The sequence below is a fragment of the Fringilla coelebs genome (genome assembly GCF_963513975.1).
Source record: "Fringilla coelebs genome assembly, chromosome: 1".
NCBI lineage: Eukaryota > Metazoa > Chordata > Aves > Passeriformes > Fringillidae > Fringilla > Fringilla coelebs.
In genome coordinates, this window is record NC_140028.1 from 102,356,961 (window position 1) to 102,382,701 (window position 25,741).

Here is a 25,741-nt window from a genome sequence, read left to right on the forward strand (position 1 = left end):
ATAGCCATCTATAAATGTGAAGAGACAACATCAATTCATTGAAGTTCAGTTTTAGTGAGAGAGAGTAGGTTAGGAGAAGGTTCTGAAGTAGCATCACTGTACAGTTGTCATGTATCTTCCCTAGTCATCTTCTTTTGAGGGGGTTTGGAAAGAGGTTTGTTAGAGGTTAGATCCATATTACATGGACAATTAGTCTGACCAGTAGAGTTGTCTTATGCTCTTCCATACTGGAGAGTGCCTGGTACCTAGCAGCTTCCCTCTTTCATTACTTGGGCCATATTTCATGCATTCATGCAGTTCAGGATACGACTTCTCTTTAACTTTGTACAGCAGAAATTGCCTATGTTATACATTAGGATAGCAATTGTGGAGCTGCATTATGCCACTAAATGATACATTCCCAAATGCAGTTTACTGTGATGGCCTTTCTTCTAGGACATGATCCACTGTGTCAAACCTGAGCAATAAAATTCAACTGTTAATGGTGGACAAATTAGCATTATTGTGCCCAGTGTAAGAGAAGGTCTAGGAGAGGTCTGGGGAACCATTATCAGTACAGTAATAATACAGGACAGTGAAAATTTTCTGTAATTTGATGAATATTCAGTTGTTCTGCATGTCAGTAGTAGTGCCAGCATGTACAGAAAAAAGAACTGGCAAACACAGATGGCCTAAAGCTGATCTGGAAACCTGAGCTATGTTCAGTCATTTAATAAGATCACTAACAGAAACCAGCACCTCACAAAGTAATTGATTATAAGTGAAGAGCTTTATTGTAGTGTCTTTCTGCATTTTCTTTGGTAAAAGTTTCGTAGGAAAATGCTCAGTGTTCTGTATTAATCAGGTTTTCAGGCTTTTGAGAGTCTGTCAATGGCAAAGGGATTTTTTTCCACTACTTTGCAGCTGATACTAATGAGAACAGAGGGTTCAGCAAACATTTCACTGTCAGCTCTTGTTTTTGCAGGAATGCAATGGTGAAATAGGAGCAGGAATACAAGGGCAAGGCTGTGTTTTTGGAAAGAGTGTGACTGTATAGTATGGAGAGTATGAAATTCAGTCAGCCACTTAGAGAAGAAAAGCCATTGAGCTTGTTGCATTAAACCTGTGCAGAAATCAAAATATTCATAGCAGAACTGAAACTGCACAATACACTATGCTATTTCAGACACAGGAATCTTAACTCTGTCATAAAATGGTAATTTATACTTACTGGGCATGTTCAGCACTAGAGAAAAAATGAACAGGTTTTTAAAAAATCTTACTATTTTTCTAATAATGAAAATCCATCCCATTTTTAATCCTACAATGTAACAGAACTGAAAAATATTTTAATGCCGGTCTTCTTCAACTGACCATATTTTGAGATTCAGTGCTGAAGTGAAATGGAGGCATCATGAGAGAAAAAGACTGGTTTTGTAACTAAATGCCACCCAACTAAATCTTGAGTAGTTAGATATGAATGTTACCACTTTGGAGAGGAGGCTTATTATTAGCTGGACTAAACAAACAGGTCCATAAGCTTAATACTTTCATATCTGTAATCTACTGCACTGTCTCTTCCTGCCCCTCTTTGCAGCAGAACAACTAAGCAGCATCTTTGTAATGATTCTCCCTGTTTTCACTTCAGCATCCCATGTGCTGACTGTGAGGAGGTCGGAATCTTGTGTGGCTTCAATGACTCTTGAGTATTCTGTTTCTTGTGTTTTACACCCTGCTGTCATGCTTGAGTGAGGGTCGGTAAATAAGTTTTGAAATTATTTCTGTACTGGGGTTAATACTTTTTATGTTCTCTTCCTAGATATCTTTTATTTCTGGAGCAAGGACGTTTTCTTAAACTTGGTTCCTACACTTCTTAAATACCAGCTGGGAATCATGGACCATGCTTAACATTCCTACTTTGACACTGTTTTATAGTTTTGTGATATTGGACACTTTGTATAACATCCCACTGATTGAAAATAATTGTCTTCTTAAACATGGAGGTGTTTGTGGTGCTTGTGTAGGGTTTTTTGGTGAGAGGAGATGGCTGGCTTGTGGCAAGATGATTGGTGGGGTGGAGTTTTTTTGTCTGTCTGGAATTACTGTCAGGCTGGGGTAAGCTTGGGTCTGTGAGAAACAAGGCTCACTCTTTAAAATTTTTGAAAGTTTAATAAAGTATTAAAGGGCCAGTATCCAGCACTGGGGTGCTCAGCAAGCTGCCAGAAGCACACCATTAACTATAACAACTCTTCCTATGTACTTCCTTATTGCATTGGTCAAATGCATATTAATGAAGATTATACAAATTCAAATGTTCCTTTGAGTTTACATGTTCCGGGAATTCTGTATCTTAGTTTGACCCCTGACCTTATCTTCTTAGAGTACATGGCACAATGCAGATGTGATTTTGAGAGTCTTATTTTATTTCCTCACAAGGCCCCCTGGTCTGAGGTTTGACAGTTATTGATAGCTAAAGGGTCAGTGGTTGATTCCTTTTTGCTCTTTGGGTGTTATTTGCCTAGTTTGTTCCATGTTATCTTACCATACAGACATTCTAGCTATCTTTACAAGTTCTTTCAATCAACATTAGCTATTTCACTGTTGTCAGTTAGTTACAAAAATTAAGGCATTCATTATTACTTCACAAATACAATTGCTTCTGAAAAAGTTAATGTTATAATACACAGTACATATCCTCTATTTTAATATTTTGCAAAAGTTTAAACTATAATATATATTTATCACACTAAGATATACAGTCTTCACAGGGATTAGTGTATTAACCATAAAAGGCTGACAAATTATACAATATCAAAAGCAGTTGAAAATAGATTGCTAACTGTACTATATCAAAATAATTTACAAAAGCTAATAATAGCAAAAGATAATAACTACATAGTTATTTATAACAGGGCCATGTATTTATAACAGGGCCATGCTTTATGAGTTGACGTATACTACTTCGTAGTTGGTTAATTTAAAATACAGTCATGCTTACTTCAAACTTAACCCATTGTGTTTCTGTTTTTTTAAAATGCCAGATAAGCATTGTTGTGTATCATAAGAAGCTCCTTTCAAAGCTTCTATTTTATATTGGCCAAATACTTCTTTAAATTTTTTGAGCATTTGCTGATATCCATATGATGTTTTGCACTAGGATAACTCTAAAATTATTTCTCCTTGGTTTTCATTTTAACCAATTTCTGCCCAGAAGTACCATCTTGAAACCCCTCTGGAAAATTACACATACTAGTCATGCAGCCCTAGTATTTCTTTTGCAGGTTGTAGAAGAGTATGGTATTAGGTTAAAAAAAAGTGGTGTGGAATAGTGTCGTAAAACTGTTGTGGAACAGTGTTACAGATGCATGAGTCTGCATTTCTTGAGATCCAGAGCACTTTACTGTTCTTTAAAAAATTTGGACAGAGAGTCTATGACAATGGTTTTGAACTCCCATAAGAGTTTGTCTCGCTTTTCTGGGGTTATTCTGTTATGCCCTAAATTGTACTGCTTTTGGCAAATTAGCTTAGCTTAATTTTTTCAGTATTTTAATGATCCTGTGAATTTCTGATGAAGTCTTCTCCTGGGTAGCTCTGTATGAGCAGTCAAATCTTCCTGCCCTGAGTGGTTTTAAACATGTTGGTTGTTCTTTAAGAATGCTGATGTATGCCTGGGGGTGATGTATCCTGGGACGTCTGATGAGGTCAGTTCCTGTCCACCCTGCTGCTGCCCTGCAAGAAGCTGAGCTGCCCTTGAGGCAGCTCCTGGGTGCCCACAGCTTACATCAAAGAATCAGTTTCAGCTTTGGGGTTTTTTCTTCTTTTTTTTTTCTTTCCTTGAATTGCCATAGTCTTAAAAACTTTTTAGGAGTTGATGGCTAGGCCTCTCAGAGTGGTAGTCTCAGTAAGTAGTGAAACACTCTCATTCTTGCCTCAAGACAAGAGTTTTCAGTGTAATCAAGCTTTCTCAAGCTAATTTGTAGTTTATTTCAGTATATTAGTTTCTTCAGTATGTTGCACGCACTTAACAACATTCACATTACAATTATTCTAAAATTGCTCAGTTGAATTCAAGATCCTCATAAAACCGAATATATTATACAGTAAATAAAGGCACTTAAAAAACTAAAGGCATATTGTTTAATCTTACATCACCTGAAAGTTTTTTTGAAGATTCAGCAACCCCAAATGGAAGTACTCTTGATGACATTTATAAATTACATCAGACATAATTGTTGTTCTTACTCAAATTTTGTGTCCTAGTGTAGAATCTCCCATATCTTATGTCAGTACCACATTCCCTGGCAATTCCTCTCTACATGTTTTTACTTGACCATATCTAAATTTAATTTGTATTAAATTTAGCTTTTACTTCATTCTCAATGCTAATTGGACTTAACTATTTAGTTATGTATTCTTAGCAACATGCTGGATGAACACTGACACTCATTTTAGATACTTTTAAAAAAATCTTTCTCTGTCATTTTAAGAGAAAGCTTAGTGATAGCTGAGTTATTTTAATGATATGAAATGAGGTAGCTTTTATCCCGTTTTATTTTATTAGGGTGAACATATTCATCAACCATTTTATACAGTCTTCAGAAGATTACAAAAAACTTGAATAAAGAACATTTATTGAGATTCAGTTTGTGTCCATTTCTTTAATTTTTAAAATTTATTTTATTGTAAATGATACAGACCTTTCATACACACTGATAGATGTTCTCAACCTCAAATTTTATTTCTCTGTATGGGTATACTTAGAAAAAAAAATGCTAGCCACTTGCCTTCACCAAGTTCTAGATTCACTCAAGCCCTTCAGGCCACCACATGTTCAAGATCTTTTCCTCTGCTTTTTTTTTTTTTTCCCCTACTAACCTGAATTCAAATCCATAATATGGATTACTTACCATTTGGGCCTAAAGTAAAATATTAGCCACTTATCAGTCCAGATTTCCATTCTTTAGCATGGCATAGAGCCCCCCAAGTCCTCTGTGAAACACAATCCATCTACCCTTCACCTGTCCGCATGGGCCACCAATAAATGGACTGAGCTATTCCTGTTACTTTTGTCTAGCAGGGTGGTCAAAATGAGGCTTAAGAAGGAGGTTAAGCACTTGCTGCTTCTGAGTGCAGCCTTTACCATTAAGAACCATTTGATGCTTTCCAATGACCTGTGTGTTTCAAGTCTATTTTCTGTTTTTCTAAACCTAGTGCTACGTGCCGTTTCCTAACCTTAGCCATAGACCAAACCCTGACTTTAACCCAGATATTCCACAGAACAAAATGAACAAGATGCTTAAAATTTATTTCAGCCTGTCCATGAGGTGGGGGTGGTGGAGTTAGAGTAACCCACATGTAAGGCAGACAAGCCTTCATCCAGCTTTAGCCCTACCCCAAAAACACCCTATAGGTGCTGACCTAAATGAGCAAAAATAAACTATAAACTATAGACTTCTATTGACAAGCGACTTCCACTTTGAGACAGAAATGCACAAACAAGAGCTGAAAGGTAGATCAGTTTCTACAAGTGTCAACCTGGCCACTTTTCTCTTTAGACTACCAATGGTAAACTTGTGAATATGTTGGCTGTAAAAGGCTGAGCTACACATTCATTAGTCCATGGAGTTATATGGGTGGGATCTAGAAGAACCTATGAGGAATAGTTTACTTTAGCCCCAGTCTGCTCCACCGTCTCTATAGGGAATTGTGGGGATGGGATTAGGATTGCTTTTAGCAAAAGAGTAAGTGAACTCCAGTTATCTATGTACCTGGCATGAGCTGCAGGACTTCTATGAGGGTAAATTCCTTTAGTCTCTGGCTTGGAACTTTTAGATCCAACCATATGACGTATATATAGCTCTGATTTGCATTGGGAAAATTGAGAAACTATGTTATAAATTATCTGTATTAAGATTAGGGTTGCTGTTTGTAGAGGCTAAATTGTAACACTGCATCTTGATTCAGCTAAAGATCTGTATGTAAATGGAAAGTTTGAGACAGGATAAAAAAACCCCAAACCATAGGAGGTAGGTGCTGTGGGAGGTTGTTTCCTTCTGAGCCTTGCACTATTGGGCCTGAGTGCACATTTGAAAATGTGGATGTGTGCCATTGATATGAAAAAGAGTCTATCATGACAACTTTTGATGCTGTAGTTTGTTATCTATGTTATGAATGCTCATACTACAGTTAACATGCTTCTTGCTTCAAATGTGGTTTGAATGCATTGCCGTGGTCAGGAGGCTTACCTGGCCACCACCTCTTTGAAAAAAACATTGGATTTTCAGAAAGCCCCCTGGTGCAGATCAGAACTGTGCCGCAGTTGTAGGCAGCCTGTTTGGCTCAGTGGTGACAAGGAGCAATGTGAAGGCCTATGATGATTTAAAATGTTAAATGATTTCTCTTTATAATGCTTTGTGTGACTTCTTAATATTTTATGAAGAGGTTGATGATAAGAGTGTAGGAGGCTTTTGGGACTAGTCAACTGTCTTAAAAGCAATTAAAAATGCCCACATGTGCCAGAAAATGAACATAGCTATTGGCAGCAAAAGGCTAGTCTATATCTTTTTTTCTTCTCTGATATCATTATTTCAGTCTTTCTGCTGTAGTTATGTCAAAACCATGTCCACAGGTGGCATTGCATCACCTTCATTATTATCTTGACCTCTGGTTTCCACAGTAGCAATGCTCATCACCCCTTTGTGCAGCCTGATTTTATGCTGTGAGGCTGGCTGGACTTGGGAGAAGAAGGTAGTCTGAGAAAGAATATGGTAGTACTGGAGCTGTACAGTCTTTGTTTTGAGAAGAATAGGTTATAATGTTTATATGTGTATTCATAGCATCTGCTAATTGCTACTGTTTCAGTTTTGTGGGGCTTCTGGGTTTTGTTTTGGTTTTGCTTTAATTTGTTTGGTTTTGTTATAAACTGTGCAAATAGATTGTTTGATCAATTTGTAATGGGAGAGCAATCAATTTGTGGGATGGTTCGCTCCTATAAGCAAGTACTCTGTAAAGATTTGGGTATTGCTTTAAAAGTAGGGTGAAGCTCTGTTTGCAGCTCTGTTTAAGTCTTCAGTATTATAATGAATGAATAGTAATGGAATTTAATAATAGAATGCATTTATTGTGGTTAAATGCAGTGCAAAGTGTAGCTGTGTCAAATTACTTTTGAGATTGCTGATTGAATAGCCTTTATTGCTGAATTATTGTAGCATGCTTATTATCTAGTGGATGACGATCTACTTATGAATTAATGAGGGGAGCAAAATGAATGCTATGTTTTAAATAGGCATCAGCCTTGCAGTTCTTTAATTTTTATGACTTCATGTTGAAAATCATGCAGATAAGAATAATGCTAATACTGTTCAATGTAATGAGAAGAAAAACCTGATTAGGTTTTTTTCTTTCTTTGTCTGAACTGGAGGACAATTTGTAGTGCCAGCAGAATCCTCTCATTCTTTCTTGCTTTGAAAAAACAAGAACCATTCCCCCAAGGACTCCATACTTGGAAGTATATTTTCACACACACAAACACACACACACACACACCACACTCCTGCTTTCATTTTTTTTCTCTTTTTTTTCTTTTTTTTTTTTTTTTTGACAGAATAGTTTCTTGTGTGAATTTTGGAAATTTTAGAGGACAAAACACTCCCAAAAGTAAAATGCTATTTATGTCTAACTGCAAGAACAGAATGTTAAAAGTAGCAGATGTTTTGATTTGTGTCATAAATACTAAATTATTCCTTATTCCTTTCACTATAGGTTCTTCAAAAACTAGGAAAAGCAGATGAAACTAAAGATGAACAGTTTGAAGAATATGTTCAAAATTTCAAACGGCAAGAGGTCAGTTTTTCACTTTCTTCACTTGTGTCTTAAGAATGCAATATATTTAACTTGCTGTTTTTGAAGGTGTTGCAGGGAACAGGTAAGATTCTATTCTTTCGTGGGTACAAAATTTTGTTTTGCAGTTTTCATACAGAGATAACAGCTGTATTTGTCCATGCAAAGTGCTGAAATATGGTCTGAAAATAAAAGGATGATTGTTGTCATATGTAACATCATCATGCTTAAACTGCTTGAGATCAGTGACAGTGCATTTTCACCAGTAATTAAGAACAGAACCCAACCTCAACTAAATGCAGCTTTGTTACAAAGGAAGAGAAGTATTTACATGGTTTCATTTTGTGGATTACTTTCATCAGTGCTATATAATAATGCTGGTTTTTAAGACTGAGCGGATTAATCATTTTGGACTGCATGTGTGAAGTTCCCCATGGGTGCTGAGGTCTGTGGTGGCAGTGCTGATGAATCATAACTAGGCAGCAATGCTTAATTACTCTTAGTGTTATAAACACCACACAGGAAACCACAGGTGCTCCAAGGAGTTTATGATCCACTCCCAGTGCAATCCTAAATTCTAACCCCAATTACTTGTTGCTTCATTGGACAGACTTTTTGGCTCTGAGGTGATGAATTACAATTTATTACATAGTACCTTTCTAGCACAAATTAATATCTCCCATGAACTGTGGTAATACCACCAAGAAAATAGTCTTGTTACATAAGTATGAACTGACATATCTGTCGTCTTTGTGAGCTGTTATTTAGAGCTCCTATAGAAAGGAACTGGAGAGTGAGAACTACTCCCACACATTTTACACAATCTAAAATTTGGCTCATGTCAGTGTTTGCAGTTTCTCCTCTGAATCAGTCCTATTCTACCGAATGCACTTTCCTCCTTTCCATGTAAACACAAAGGCTGCATCCTGACTGCTAGAAGGCTTATTAACTCTTCTGTATCTTATTGTCACGTCGCCTTTATTTTCCTCTCAGTGTAGAAGAGAGGAAGGTTTCAAAAGCTATTGAGCTTTCCTTTCCACCCGAGAGAAGAATACTGGGAAGTAAAAGAATCTGTATCTCTGAGATGGGTAGTTCTTTCCTCAAATTTCTTGAGGTCGGGAAGATGGTGGGATTTAATAGAAGTTTTGAAACCCTACAGAGATGCTATATTTTCCCTTTTCTTCCCTTTCCACTTTTCCAAGTCTTCTTGACTTAACCTTTTGATTATTCAATGTTGTTGCTTATCCTTGTTGTCCGTATCTCAGCTGTTTCACAGCTAGTAACTGTGTTTGTAGAAATACAGTATATCTCTGAGGGGTTTCTTCAGTGTAGGAGCAAATGGAGCATATCCATGAAGAAACTGAATTTGTGGTACTTTTCTCTTTTAGTTCAAAATTCTGAGACAAAAAAGAGAGGAAAGAAGGAAAAAGATCCTTTTAAGCAAAATGATATCTCAAGTATTGGGTTTTTTCTGACCTTTACCAAGAATTTTCTGTAATGATTGTTTTAAGCTGAAAATCTTGCTTAGATCTAAGGAGGATATTAGCATTACTTTCTTTTTATTTCCTCATTCTTTGATGAACATAGAGGCAGTAATAAACAGTAAAGGACTCTGCAGGAACTGCATGATGCTAAATCCTAAATACGAATGTGAGTTGGGACCAGAGAGAGAATTGGGTAGGGAGGGGTGACTGCAAAGGGAACTACTACAGTTGTCATGACAGTCGCATGCAGATTAGACTAGGTGTGTGACACACCAAATGAGAGAGACTCTATTTACTGAACTAGTCACACATGCTTACTGTGCTTTCAAGAAGTTCTGTTGTGCTCAGTTCTTCAAATACAGCAGGGAAAATGCTGCAAAAGCACTATTTCTGCGATGTTCACCAATAATAAGCATAGAAATAGCTTAAATTTTCTAAGTTTGTCCATGCTTTGATCTGCAATTTAATAGCAATGCAAAGATACGAAGCATTACAATGTGTGTCTGAATTATCACTCGTACTGATTAATACCATGCAGAACTGCTGTCTTCTGTAAACTCAGGCAGCCATCTCTTCTTGGTTTACATTCAGTCCTGCTTTCAAGTTCATTCTGCAACTCTAGAGGCTTTAGATAAAGAAAAGTCAAATTCTAGATATTAGAGTATCTAGATATAAAGTAAAAAGGCAATCTGGTGGAAGTGTCTCTGTGCTGAAGCTCACCAAACTGTTGCTGTGGGCCATTCAGGAAGCTTGCAAGAGCAACCCTGTTAGAGGCTGTGCCATCTTCTTCAGTTTCCTCCAGGATGATTTGTCCCAGTGATGGTCACTGACCTAACAAGGCCGTGGCAGAGGAAGTTTGAGAGGAGGTCCAAGCTTTACTTTTTTTCTTGCAATCTCACTTACCAATGATTTGTCTGTTCCCTGGCCACCTCACCCACCGTCAGTTCATTCTGAGGAGCACTATCACTTCAGTTCTATGTCTCTTTGCAAGTTCTTTGTTGCAGCTGGTGCTGTGTGTGCCCTGGGGATCCTGGTATGCTGAAAACTGTGAAAATGGTCTATCTTGTTTGCCTGCATTACTGAGCATGCAACCCTTGAGAGGTCAACTAGCCTTAAGTATGGAATAATCTTTTTATTACTGCTCTCCAAAGATTATAAATGAGGACTCCCAGTTCAGCCCACTGAAAGGATAAAGGAAAGAGCATAGTGCTCATTATCCAGGAAACAGAAAATTGAAAACCTGAAATCTTTGCCTGAATAGTAGATTAGATGGTGGGTTTGTACCAAACTCAGAAGAAGGCTATTTGTAAGGATAGCATGTCATGGTTTGATACTGGCTAAAGACCAGGCGCCCACAAAAGCCACTCACTTACCCTCCCTTGCAACAGTTGGGCAGAGGAGAGAAAAATTTAATGAAAGCTTCATGTGTTGAGATAAGGACCAGGAGAAAACACTCCAAGAGCAGAACAGGCTGAGCTTAAAGGTACAAAGGGAATTTATTACTATCAGAGTCAAAGGAGGAAAATGAGAAGTAAAATAAGCCCTTAAAAACACCTTTTCCCCCCAGCCCCTCCCTCCTTCCCACTGACAGCACAGGGAGACAGGGAGCTGAGGGTTTTGGTCAGTTTGTCACCTGAGGTTTTCCTCCACTACTCAGGGAGAGGAGTCCTTCCCCTGCTACACCATGGGGTCCCTTCTCATGGGAGGCAGTTCTCTGTGAACTTCTCCAGCATGGCTCCAAATCTCATGAGCAGCAGTCTTTCCAAAACTACTGCAACTAGACTCCTTCCCATGGGCGGACAGTCCCCCCAAAGCTGCTGTGGTGTTGGCCACTCTTCCATGGAGGGCAGTTCTCCAAGGACAGGCTGCTCCAGCCTGGAATCAGGGGCCCACCTCTCTCCACCGTGTCTCCCACTGGATCACAGCCTCCTCCAGGCATCCACCTGCTCCAGTGTGAGCGCCTCCCCCATGGGCTGTGGGTGGATCTCTGCACCCCCCATGGACCCCCATGGGCTGCAGGGGCACGGCTGCTTCACCATGTCTTCACCGTGGCCTGCAGAGGAATCTCAGCTCCAGCGTCTGGAGCACCTTCTGCCCCTCCTTCTCCACTGACTTTGGTGTCTCCACGTTGTTTCCTTCACATGTTCTCACCTCCTCTTTTCTGGCTAGGAAAAACCTGTGCATGCACACTTTCTAAACATTTTTTCCTTAAATACGTTATCACAGAGGCATTACCAACATCTCTCATTGGCCCAGCCTTGGCCAGCAGCATGTCCGTCTTCAGAGGCATCAGGGATCGGCTCTGCTGGACATAGTGAAAGCTTCTAGCAGCTTCTCACTGAAGCTACCTCTGGCTGCCAAAAACCAGGCCATGCAAAACCAATGCAGTGCAGCAGATCTATCTGGAGAAAATAGTAATTTAGATTCCCAAGTCATCCATTCCCATCTCTTTCTGAATACAGTTGGTAAGAGCCTCTTCTGGACTTGACAACCCAGAGTTGAATTACCCAGATGAATCACTGTGGAGAAACTGAGTCATCCCATGTCCAGAGAGAACAGAGCACAGTTGCTTTGCAGAGTCCCAGGACTTTCTCTATCAAAATCATTAAGCTCCTGCAGCTGATGACAACAGAAAAACATTTAGATTTTAAACAAAGAATACAGCTGGTTTTCATCTTCCACTTAAGCTGTAAACTGAAAATTCCCACTAAATCAAAGCTTGTGGAACATATAAATTCATATATGACAGTATGACACAGATTTTCATTTTATTGTAAGAAATTTCTTGAGATTTAAACATTTATCTCTGCACAGCTAATTGTAAATATGCTCAGCCTCTTAATCGACTCTGAAGTTCAGAATGAGGGGGAAAAGAAGAGAATTTCTGCTTAAGTCCCTCATTTCTATTGTGAAATTATCATCAAAGGCAAAGGATTTACCAGAAATTCCATCTGTATTCTGTTTTTCAAGCAATTGCATCTTACATGTTCTTTTTTTTACAGTAGCAATTACCTTTATCCCCATGTATATTTTAATGACTCACCAGTCATTAAAAGTCACACGTTATTGTTCTAGGAGAGCAACATTCTATTTCATGTTTATGCATATTTGCCTCTCTTTATTTTTCTACATGTAGTTATGAGACTTCTTTTACTTTACATACTACAGTTAAAAAATATTTTAGTGCTTAAGCCCATAAATATTATGTACTTTATATGTACACACAGGAGATATAACAATTGCTACTACAAAAGCAGCTTCCCATGGCATGTTGTCAGAAAAAAACCAAAATGTCAAAGGCTGTTGTTGATAGTTTATAGAATTAGGTGAAAAAGAAGAACCTTATCTTACTGTTGTTGAGTGATCAGAACCTGCTTCTGTGGACTGTTTTACTAAATGTGCACCTAGTAGTAAGAGCTGCTCATTGGGTGTAATTGTTATGGTTCCTGAAAAGGCTTATCCTGTCAAAATCTTCTTTCACACAAGCATGCTTGGCTGCCTTACAGCTGTGTCAAGACATTGTCTAAGACTTGGTTTGTGAGGTAATTATCATTTTCTAAAGTGCTTTTTTTTTGCAACAGCTGCGCCACTGATTTTTTAAAACTTACTCAAGAATTAAGATACCCAAGATGAGATTCATCACCTACATATAGGTGCCAGATGTGCCTCACAGTGTCCCACCTGGCCCCCAGATATTGCTTCAGAAAAAGACATATGGCTTTGACCACAGTCCCATATTATACCTGCTATCTTGAGTACCATGTGGCATCTCCAGCTGCAACAGACACATGGGTTTTGGCAGCTGAACCTTGTGCCTGGAGACTGATCCAGTTCCAGATTGCAATATCTGAACATGGGTGTCTGTGTTTCCAGGAGTTGGGTATTCCCTTGATGCTTGCGCTCAACTGGGCAGCAGGGTCTGGGAGGGCAAGGCAAAACCCCATCAGTTTCCTGGGGACATCTGTGGGCTTTAATGTCTCTGATCAGCCCTGTCTGGGTCCGCTAATCCTGCATGTGGACCCAGGAGTCCCATTTTAGCTCAGCCCTTGGCATAAGTTACACCATAGACTCATTCCCATGCCTAGGGAACCCATGTTTCAGCTGCATCACCTACTGCTCTCATCTGGATCTCTCAGACAAATCCTGGTTCAATCCCTCACCAGGCTGTGGGTTGTCAGTGAAACCTCTGTCCCTGTCTCTGCCCACCTGTCCCAGACCCTGCAGGATGGCACTCATCAGTGAGGGCATACCCTCCACTGGGGTCACTTGTGGTTTTGTGGTTCCTGGTACAAACCCCACCAACTGTTGTGTGGGTTCTGGGTTAGTTGTCTAAATGTTGGCATCTGTTGCCACTTGCAAGGCCCTAGTGTGCCCTCCCTGGTTTCCAGCTGCTGTTCAGCAAAGCTGGTAGGTCTCTAAGGACCAGCTGTGTTTGCTATTTGTGGATGTATCACAAACACCACTAGATAAGTATACTAGAGTGAATGGTTTTGACTATTGGATTTTCTTAATTGCTTTCCGGACTCCACAGTTGCTCTTAAGACATCTACATTGGTTCTATGACAAGAACAGATACCCAACTCATGTAGACAGTGATACGTGTCTTAATATAGAGTTGGATGAAGGACATGATCGAGAAAGGGAGCTTCAATATGTATTACAAATAACAACACTAAATTCAATCTATGTTTTTCAAAATCTTATTTTCTCTAGGAATTATCTCATATATCTGTCTGACCATCTTTAAACCTATCTTATGTCCCCCATTTAGACCCCCCTCATTTTAAAGGTCTTGTACACGGTGTTGAGATGGATTAAAGAATCCAGGTAGTAAACAAAAAGTGCAAACCTAAAAATTACTCTGAATGGGTGACACTCTTTCTCCTTAGCTGATACTCAAATTTTCTTGGTTGTCTGTAGACTCTAATACTAAAGTGAAGGGGATTCTTGGTACTTATTAAGCTGCAACTATTATGTGTTCAGTACTATTCTGTCCATACGAGGCTCCTTTGATAAATAAAAGTGATATCAAGTGTTTCTAGCATTCCAAAGTAGAAAAACACAATTTAGACTAGACATGTTGAAAAACACAATTTAGACTAGAGGGAGAGGGTTATTTTCTGTGAGCCAATAAGTCTTTACATTCAGAGAGACTGAGTCTGACAAGCATTTGGAGTAAACTGGAAGTGTACTTCAGATACTGGATGATCTCTAAGTCAAATACACTCTATACAATGCATATATGCAATCCATAGAAAGGTACATTGTATTTTAAGACCATGGGAGGGATTTCTCTGCTGATTCCATTCCATCCTGAAATGTGTATTTAGTAATTATCTTATGTCTTAAGGGCCGTTTTTCCCAAGATAAGAAGAAATATAGAGTACCATTAAATCTCATCTCAACCTCATTAATTTCCAATCAGGCAAGATATTCAGGAAGGTGAGGCCCTCTGTTTTATGCTACAAAATTATCTCTGCATGGACAGCTCAGATGTATTTCAACTGATTCCTCAGTATAAAAAGAGAGAGCAACTGATGCAATGTTTTTTTTATGGTTTTTTTTCTTGATTCTGACCATTGATTGCTCCAAATTCAGAGTCCAAACCATTGTCACACTGTGTGAGTTTTGATTGCCCCTTGGATATAAACTATTATGCCTCGGCAGCTTTAATAACTGTACTGTTTTCTCCCCAGTGCAGTTGAATGTTTAAAGTTATTTCTGGCTATTTTTCAAGGAGACCTGTATATGTTTCTTCAGGACCCCTTTGGGATAACTGTCCGTGGGGATAGTTAACAGCCCAGCTCAGAGATCTAAGACATGGACTGAACATGATGCAGTTCACAGCAAACAGTTCTGGGCAGTTTTCTACCTGATCTGTTAATACATAGCTTATGTACATTATTTACAAATGTTGTTATGGCTATGCAGCTATAGGCATAAAGAGAGGCACAAGTAGATGTTCAGGAAGTCTAGCTTGACATGAAATGTGTATACGTTACTTTTAACCATGGACTTGTAGATTCTTGCTTCCTCTGCAGACCCCAATTTTTAATTAAAACCATTATTTTGGGCCCTACTATGAGGCCATGAGTATACTTAAAGGATGATGTGAAGGTAGTAACTGTGAAGGTAGAATGGTTAGGGAGAGGGAGGTTTAGTTGTGAGGGAAGGTTGGAATTTCACTTAAGGTGAGTGCCACATATTTTTCTGTTCAGTCCTCATCTGAAACAGAAATGGTTCAGTAAAAGTGTTGGTTTAGTGTCTCTGAAGGCACAGAGCTTTCTCACCTGCCTACTGGGCATTGCTACTAACACAAGGCAGAGCTCCCTGGTTCTTGCCTTTAGAGTTGGTTGTTTTTTTTGAATTAGTGTAAATCATCTGAGAAGCCTGTTTCACTTGATGCAGTTTACTTCAATTCAACATGCGACTTAAAAAGAAGCAAGAAGAACAAAAATCTTATTTTTGAGCCTTCTTAGTGGCTGGGTCACAAATTTGGTGCTCTTCTGGAAGATACTGTTATGCCTAAAGCCTCAGTATTTCCAGAGAAGGTTGCAAACCAAATTTTTTCAAGTGAGGCACTAGATAAATATTTCAAATATTAGAGCTTAAAAAGAAAAAAGATGCCAGAATTTTTTAAGAAAAAGATGCCAGAATTTGGGAAACAATTCTAGAGACTATAAGGAACCTGATTGTTGGGGTTTAGGATTTTGTTTCTTTCTCTCATGAAATTTTGTCCCATCTCTCACTAAGAAACCATCATGACTGATACTTAAGAGAGACAAAAGGAGTTGCCACAGGAAGGGTGCGGCTGGCTACCCTCTCAACTGGGAGATTTCTCTTGGAGGGTCAGAGATACCACAAGAATTGGGCTGGGGAAAATGGGGCTGGGCGCAGCTCCTAGCTGTCTTAGCCTCGGCTTTGGAGGAGGACCGTCGAGTTCCTGCTTACTGGTGGGGGTCGGAGTTTGCTGCCACCACGGGAGCCCAGCCCTGTCCTGCTTCTCCTGCCATGGCCCCACAACCCCTTGCCTGGCGGAAGGCCCTACAGTTCCAGCTACAGCTGCGGAGCTGCTGATACATCTCCTTTCCTACTCTGGAATCTTGCTCATCCCTGCTGTTCCAGCTTGCCACTCTGAGGTTCCTGCTACAGCTCCCTTTGCTATCCAGAGGGGGCAGAGAGATCGGCGGAGTGAGTTTGGAAGGGAAGCCCACGCTCCGTCCCTTTCTTCCGGCTGCGTGCGCCATTTCCGTGTGGAGAGAGGCAGTGGGGCTGCGCCACAGCGCCCCCTGCAGCCGCGGGGGAATCATCGCACCCGCCCCGCCCGGCCGGGAGCCAGCAGCGCCCCTGCCGGCTGTGAGCGGCACTGCACCGAGGGGAGAGCGCCGCAGCCGAGAGAAGGCTCTTAGTGGGTTCTGTTCTGTTTGTCGTCACTCCCACTGTTGCCTTGTTATCCATATACATCCATAGTGCATAGCACTACATAGTAAAGAACTGTTATTTCTTTTCTCATGTCTTTGCCCGAAAGCCCCTTAATTTCAAAATTCTAAGAATTCAGAGGGAAGGGGGTCATATTCTCCATTGCAAGGGAGGTTCCCAGCTTCCTTTGCAGACACCTGTGTTTTAAACCAAGACATTGATAAATGGTAAAATAGAGTACTCTGGAAAGAAGATAGATTTTATATTGAATTACAGATTTGTCCAAGTAGCCTGATATTATGTTAAGCTTCTCTTAATTTAATAGCTATTTTCATTCATACTACATGGTTCTGTAAAAGACCTAGCAGTAAATAGTACCTAAAGTGTTTATGAACAAGAGACAGCACTGCTCAACACTGTGACAAGTAGCAAAACATTACAATAAGGAATATCTTCCAGATGATACAGAAAATGTTTTCTTTTCAGCTATTTCTCTGATGTCTTAACAATAGAGTGACAGAATTCAGGCATTAATTAGAGCTGCATTAATAATTGTAATTTTAATTGTTGTTGTTATTATTATTATATTTGTTATTAATTACCCTATGCTCCAATTTCAATATTTTTAATCCTCTTGCCTCTCACTAAATTGGAGTGATTTATTTGGGTTTTGTATGTCATTCATGTGCTGACCTTCCCTGGAAAGATGTATTGTGTTTACATCCTGTATGTGACATGATAGAAAAATCAAATTCTTCTGTTCTGACTGGAAAGCTGTAAATTCGTGATCCTCGCAAACAGGACATCCAGTTACAACTTTTGTGGAGGCAAGGTGGTCTTTAATTTCTGAGTGGATGCAACAGATTTCCTAATCCATCAGGAAGCAAGAGCTGGTTAGACAGAAACTATGGGGTTTTAGTTTTCATCATTAACTTTTTTAGGTCTTGTTAGTCTCACAGCCAACAGTGTTGTTCTTTTTCTTACTTCCAGTGCTAAGATATGCTTGAATGCTACAAATTTATAAGAAAACTGAAACTAAACATACCCAAGAATCAGTAGTACTGAAAAGGTCTAATAAACTGAACCTTCATATCTCACTGAGTGCATGTGTCTTTACCAGCTATATAATACTGACTGTATGATGAGACCAGAGAGTAGAAAGGTGATAAACTACGTTGTTCAAAGCAACAAACTATTATTTAGGACATTGTTGTGAAGAGCTGTGTTGACTTTCCCAAAAATGGATGTTGGTTTGGGTTGTTGGCATGCCTCCCTTGCTCTTATGTAAAGTTAAACAGGATTACATACTAGATTTTTGGTGATTTGTGTACTGAGCTTGATCAGGTGAGCTAAGAGCACTGATTTTTGGTGCTGGAGTCTGGGAGAACATGCATAGTGTTATCAAACAATCTGGTTGTAAAAAGTTTGCTATTAACACTTTCCTCTGGAGTTTCTTATCTCTTATGAAACTCTGACTCATTTTCCTGACTTATGTAGAATAAATGAAAGAAATTATGAAATTATGAAGGAAGCATCACCACTGTCTTGGGAAACTTCATTTCAGAGGGATACAACATTGGTGAAAGGACAGCTACCTTTCATTCTCCCTCAAGAAGCTGCATCTCATTTAACAAAATTCATGGCTTTAATGAAGGTACTTGGAGTAGTGGTTTCAGAGCCACTGGATGTTTTCATTTGATAGACCAGGAAGGAGAAGGAGTGTACCAGTAAACACTGAAAAGGGACAACATTAAATATATGACAGTCTTTTAAAAAGTACTTTTTAAAACCTCTATGTAAGAGTTTGCAAGATGCACATAGTCAGCAATGCAGTATTTTCACCGTGTGAATTTTCATTAATCTGTTTGTGACAAAAGTATATCTGTCCTCACTAATAATGAGTTTACTATAGAAAATGTGTAGACCAGATGCACATTTTTCAGAATTTGCAGGGCTGAAGGCTTTTGATGCTGATTTTTTTTTTTTCTGGTATTTTTAGAAAGGTCTAATTTTATTGCCATTGAAACTGAGAGAATATTTCTCAAATTTAGTAGGAACTGGCCCTTGCCCATGGATTTTTCAGCATCACATCACACAATTGATAATGAGGGAAAAGTCCTATGACTCTGTCATGTTTAGATATTTCAGGTGTTTGTGGCTTGTTAATAACCTACACTGAGGGAGATCCATATTAAAATTATTATTTTGAATAAAGTGTCAGAACTCATAACAGCACATATGGCAAAATATTTATATAATGTTTTACTACTTTGACTTTTCCTTACACATTTCCCGGAACAGCAGCTCCTGATGACGCACAGCGCTAACCAAGCACAACAGATCTAATAGTGGTTTAGGGGAGGAGTTGTAAAGCTGTGCAGCAGTATAGTTATAAACATAGTGTTTGAGCAATGTGTTTCCCTGACATTTGTGGTGTGCTGCTTAGTCCTAGTGACAAAACATCATATGTATGAATAAAACTGGACATGAAATCAGCTAAGGAGGCTCTCACCCTTCCAGCTGTGGTTTGCTGCTCCCAGAACACCAGAGATTTTTTAGTAACTAAAAATTGTTACTATATGGTCACCTATTCAGCTGGAACATGATGAAGAACCAAGTTTCTGTACCTTCCATTTTTACCACAATAGCTCAGGCCAAAGAAGGTATGAAATTAAAAGATAACTACTGTGCCTTCATGTGACTTCTCACAGTACAAGGGATCCTCAGAGGAGGAGACTGGCGTGCATGAAGGGGCAACTTCCATCTAGTTTCTGCCAAGTATTTGCTGATCCTCCTCCTCAGACATGAGATCAAGAAATTTGCTCCTGGGTACAATGTCCTTTCCTCCGTGGAAGCACTGATGACTTAATGCCTTGGTCCATGGAAAACAGACACCTTCTGAAATTCCCATGCCTACCACTTGAGCACAGAATGAAGTTAGCTTCTGTTGTGTTATGTATCATGAAAAACTGTGTTGTAATGACACTTTAGAGTAGTATCTTTTGCTAAAAGTATTAAAGTGTACTAATTAAAAGTATTTAAACACAAAAGTATTATGCATAAATGTATGCATAATATTTTCTTAAAGGACACAACATCAAGCTACAACTCGAGAACTTTCTGTTGTTCTATAAGTAATTAAATCTGAGGTTAAATCCACTGGTACTCACCCTGCACTTGTCTGGCCCTTGTTTTGATAGGCAGCTTTGATTCCAGAGCAGGGGAAGATGTTGCCTTTCCTTGGAGCATCAAATATGGTCCCAAACCAGAGAATGGGTAGTGGGCTGGTTGCTCCTTCATACCTGCTGTTACCCAGCAGCTTTTCGGATACCACCTTGGTGGGTCTATTCCTGTGCTCAGACTTCAGTCGATTAATGGATTTGAGAGCTGTGCATGACTTGTTTCAGATTAAGTTGGTATAAAAGCAAGCTTCTGTTTGTTGAATCAATAAACTGAATTCAGTCAGCTTTCTAGGCCCACACAGGGGGGCCTATCTAAAAAAATCTTTCATATTTCCAGGAGGTTAAACAGTTTCTCTCTTCTTAAAGTGCACTACAATTTGAGAGATGGGGGTGGGGGCTGCTGATGATCCCATTCTAAAGGCCTACAGTTCCCCTCAAGAAGCTGAAATAAGTGAGTTTAGTGGGTGTGACCTGCATTGTATTCTATGTACTGGTGAGACAAGTATTTTTTCAGAACCACAATTTTGACTTAACATGGCTGAAGCTATAATGAATTTTAAGCATCAGATAGCCCCTATCAAACTGAATTTCTTATGATCATCTGTGTCTGAATCCTCCGAGCATTGAAGTTGCTGATGGCAAATCCTTTACTGATATCAGACATCCTTTGAGTTTAGAGGAGTTATAACAGCTTATACCGTCTGCCTTCTAAAGTATTCACCTTATTCACATGCACCCTTTAGATTCTGTTTTTCACATGGAAAATATGAAACTCCAAAGCAGTCAGTTATATTTTGAAGCCATCAGTCATATTTTGCTTCTGATATTTCCATATGGTGTAGCTGTATGCGAGAAAATGTGACTGCAAGCTGATACTCCTGTAGTTTCCAACTTCTTAAATAAATTACTTGAAAAATATCAGAAACTGGCAAATGTGGACTCTTTCAAATATTTTCAGGCTATTGAAGGTGTCCTGGACAGCATCTTTTTAGCAATAAGTTGTGTGTAGCACAGGTTTCTTTGCAACTCCTAGGAACTGTGAAGTCCAACTTGTGGTACAGTCAGAGATGAAGTACCAAAATGCATTGTTTCCTCTGTTCTGAGAAGGTTGTTGGTATAAGAGGAAGAAAGATAATTTTGATGTATTTGCCAAAGAAAGAGTCTAGATTTCACAGTAGATTGCCAGATGCACTAATCAAGCAACACAAAGTAGGTAACATTATTATATTTTAATAGTTATTTGCTTGCAAAATGTTACAATTTTAGAATACTTGGGAAATTGTTTGCAAATATAGTAAACAACTTGTGTGAGGGTAGAACTTTCTTCAGGTCTAGACTGGCCTCATTTGAGTGGTTTCCAGTGGAGTTCACCAGTTTTGATTAAACTACTTTGTGTTTCAGTTTAGGCCATAGGCCCATCTGACTTTAACTGCACCTTGTCTGTAAAATACACCTGTCTTTCTTTGGGTAGAGTTCTTCCCTGTACAGATGATTGATAAAATAAACCCAGAAATTCTAGCCTAGAGAGTATGCTATGCAAACCTCCTTTGCCAGGGCTCCTTTTTATATGCATGCTTGCAACATGTGACACTATTAATTATATGCATCCTGAAATTGCTTTTAGTTGTTGTTAGACATACTGCATGCATGTTTCAAGGCATTAAACATAACTGACATGTGTTTTCACTTCCATGCTTTTTTTTTCTTCTTTTTCAGGCAGAGGGTTCCAGACTACAGAGAGAACTGAGAGGATATTTAGCAGCCATTAAAGGTGATTTTTATGTTTTATACCTTGCTTTCATAAAGAAAACTTTTTTTAAAAATTGAGACAAGTAAGCTTGTTTAAGCTATACAAAGACAAATACAAGTAAGATTCTCTTTAACCTAATGCTAGGGATTCTGTACCTTCAATGTAGAGTCATGTATTGCATCCTCGACTGTCCTCTGTGTTATAAATGATGCACAAGAAAGCCAAATAATTAAATGCGAAAGATTTTATTTTTGTGACCAAAATACAGTCCTCAAAAACCACAGTCAAAGAGACAGGGTCAAGTCTGGGATAGGAGCTGGGTGAACCTAGATCCAACCTCTATCGCATCGGACCTCCCTCTGTTCATGAACGCCGTCTCCTCTCCGACAGGGCTGGTTTTATACAGCTTTTTATGCCTGAGGCAGAGGTGCCTTTATAACCCTGCATATGTTTGATGGTTTCTTTCACTGTGCAGAGCTGGACAATTGCTGTTTCCTGACTAGTGGCAGGCACTGATCATGTCAGGGGAAGTTGTGTGTTCAGATGTATGTTTCTTGGTGACTTTGGTTATCTTGATTGATGGTATCTACCAAGTGCTGATTGTCCTTGGGGGTTCCCTGATGGTTCCAGGAGAAGCCCATCTCTGCACCACCCACGTTCTTTTATTAATTAACGGGGCATTCTTCTTATGCTGCCACCAGGAGTTTTGTAATTCCAGTGTGGTAATCTGTCTCCAGGTTGTCCATGGTCAGAGGCTCATTGGATGTGAAATCCATTTTACAATTTTTATTTTATATATTTTTCCCCTTAAGCATTAATTACTTTATATTACATATTACATTTGTGTGCATCTGCCACTCCCCAGATTCTCATGTTGCATGCATTTTTATCACCCACAAAGTCTACACACCTAGCAAATGCTAGAATATGAAGTATCTCATGCAAGGCAAGGGATTGCTTGATCTCCACAAACGTAACATTTCCAGGTTATTGCTAGTTGGATGACGAGCTTCCTCCAAAACCACACTCCCTGTGATAATGTGATTTCTCATCTATTTCTGGCTGCTTAATCCATTTTTTTAAAGTTCAAAAGTCAATGTGATGTCTCTTGATACTGCATTGAAAATCTAAGTAACAGAAGTCACTAACCAGTGCTTAAATATCAGAGACACGTAAACAGTCATTTAAATCCTACTAGCATTTGTAAATCCAGCACACTCAACAGAGCACTGAATGCAAAGTGTTTTCTTTCTCATGCCACCGCTCTTTGGAGGAACTGGAGGCTAAAGGAAAAGGAATAAGAGTTGGTGACTGATTGAGAGACAGTAGCTTCTTGATATAAATACAAATATATGATAAATATGTATGTGTGTGTATATTTTTTGCCCAGCTCCTGTCCAGTAGGGAAAATTTTGCACATGAGTATTAATATCCCTGAAACTCACTGTCATAGTAAAATCATCAGCTGTTCACAGGCAAATAAGAAAGCTCTTTTTGATGCAAATTATAAAATGGGAAGCAAAGCAGTAGCTTACTGTCTTTGACCATTTATTTTTTTCTTGATGGGCTGCCCAAGGAAAATTCTATACCAGACAAATTTGCGCTAATGTTCTTAGAGGAAATTATAGCATCGGTCTTTTGCAGGGAACACACTGAATGCTAATTTTGCTTTCACAGTTTTTACTCTTCCCCACATACATTGTATGGTGGTTATTCAGAAGCAGTAGGATGATGCTGTTTGTTTGCTAGATGTCTTATCTGTCATGTAAACTGACTGTTTACATGCTGCCTTGATTTCTTTATTGGTGATAACACTCCTCTCTGTTTCATTTTCTTTCTCCACCCTTCTCTTCTTTTGCTAGTACTCTACACTCATGGTACTTTTGCTCTCTACTCTAATGGACTACTTTTTTCACCAAGTTTTGTGTTTATCTTGGTGTAAAATTCTCCATTGTTTTAGTTTTGCCTCTTTATCAAAGCTTTTCTGTTAAGCATTGTTTTCTTGTTGCTGCCTTTAAGTAATTTGGACTGAAATTCTTAGTCAGAAAGAGAAGTGTTTGCTAGCACCTTATTATCTACATGTCTTAAAAAAGATCCAGTCAGAAGCACTCATGAGAGCCTTAAAAATGTCAAAGACAACAAGCCAGCAGTGGGTGTCCTTGGCATACATGTTGGCACACATTGCTGCTGTGGCGTGAGGACACAACTGGAGATAGTAGAGCACAATACACAGCTCTGGCTGAGGCTTCCTCAAAAATGACTAGGTCAGTAGTGCCAAAGACCAGATTTTGGATGATTGAAGCACCTGCTACAGTGTCTTTGTTGCAATTCTTTGAACGACTGCTATAATTTAAAGATTTTTGAGGTATATATGCGCAAAAACATGGTAACCCTCATATTTAGGAACTTGAGTGGGATTTTTGCACCAAAGATGTCAGAGACTTGGAGTCATTCTGTCATCAGGGGCTCATTTTGCAGGAAAAAAGGTCAATCATATAACCACATATATTGGAATTATTGGAAAATAATGCACTTGACATCCTAATACTCTTGGATGTATCAGAGAAGCAGTGCATTTTAAAGGGTTTTGGGATTTTAACTTCAGTAGTAAGTTTCATTTTACTGCATAACTTCTGAGTGACTTGATATTGGAAGTAGGAAGTACAAATCCAGATATGATTTCATAGAATCATAGAATGGTTTGGGTTGGAAGGGACCTTATATATTATCTAGTTGAAATCCCCCTGCCATAGTCAGGGATGCCACTCGCTGGACCAGGTTACTCAGATCCCCATCCAACCTGACCTTGAACACTTCCAAGGATGGGTCATCCACTTTTTTGGGCTACCTGTTCCAGTGTTTCACTACCCTCTGAGTAAAGGATTTCCTCCTGACATCTGATCTAAATCTCTCCTCTTCTAGTTTCAAACCATTCATTCCCCTTTGTCCTACCACTGTCCACCTGTGTAAAAAGTTGCTCTCCCTCTTTTTCAATAAGCTCCCATTAAGTACTGACAAGCCAAAAGGAAGTCTCTTCAGGGCCCTATCTCCAGGCTGAACAATCCCAGCTGTCTCAGTCTGTCATTGTAGGAGAGGTTCTCCATTTCTCTGAACACCCTTATTGCCTTCTCTGGACCTACTCTAACAGGTCTACATCTTTCTTGTGCTGTGGACTCCAGATGTAGACACAATAGAGATTTAAGCAAGGAAGAGTAAATTAAGCCTTATTATGACCCACTATCCCTTCATTTTAATATACTTCACAATTTGAGGTTTATTATCACACATTCTTAAAAGAATTTTTGCTGTATTCAGACTCCTTCTCTTGATCACTGACGCCTCTTAGTTTTTTAGTCTTAGATGGACTATGGTCTTTCTTGTTGGTTATTCAGGGACTCAGAGGAACCATGCCATAAAGCTGTGGAACTTGTGAATGGCTTTTATGTGACGTTTTATTTCACCTGCAGGATAGTTTAATGTCTGCTGTGTATCAGTGGTGTTTGTACTGATGAGACTGTGTGCTATCCCCCATAGCTTTAGTCAACTCATGCCTCAGTCTTGTGTGTCTTCCAGTCTCCTTGGCAATATGTATCTGGGTTTTATACTTCATGATTTATTTTTTAAGCTTTTGAGAGCTGTGAGGGACTTTAATGGTTTTATGGGCCAATTGTTACAGAAACCCTAAATCAGTCACCCATTCTCTACCCCAAGCGCTTTGCAAGTACCAGTGCAGATGGGGAAGAATAAGCCTGGATCTTCATGCAGCTGGCAAGGTGACAGAGGTAACAAGTAGTCCTGCATGAGGAAAAGAAAGCATCATACACTTCAGGGGGCTTAATGTAGTGAAAAGAATAACTGGTGTACAGTAAGGGGAGGGGAGATTTTTCAGTCTGTAAGCAGTTCTGTTGCCTAGTTGTCAGTCTGTGGCTGACAGAACTGCACATATCCTTCAGACACAGAAATCTTAAAATCAGTCATGTAATTTCTTAAAAGCCATAAAACTATTCATCATCTTTCTGCAAAATTTATTCATGAATAATGAAATTATTGACTTGTTCCAGTGGAAACTCTAATGGATTACTAGCAAT

General features: G+C 39.2%; 1 protein-coding gene across 2 annotated transcripts in view; it reads left to right on the forward strand.

The window, feature by feature from the left end:
- The window catches only part of AMPH (amphiphysin), a gene marked incomplete at both ends in the record, with an annotated part of 127,023 nt that overhangs the window by 52,097 nt on the left and 49,185 nt on the right, over positions 1 to 25,741 (forward strand). For both annotated transcript variants that reach the window (XM_084209945.1, XM_084209946.1), the window contains 2 exons: positions 7,741 to 7,821; positions 21,620 to 21,674. In XM_084209945.1, the coding sequence (XP_084066071.1) occupies positions 7,741 to 7,821; positions 21,620 to 21,674 (136 nt within the window). The remainder of the gene's footprint in view (positions 1 to 7,740; positions 7,822 to 21,619; positions 21,675 to 25,741) is intronic.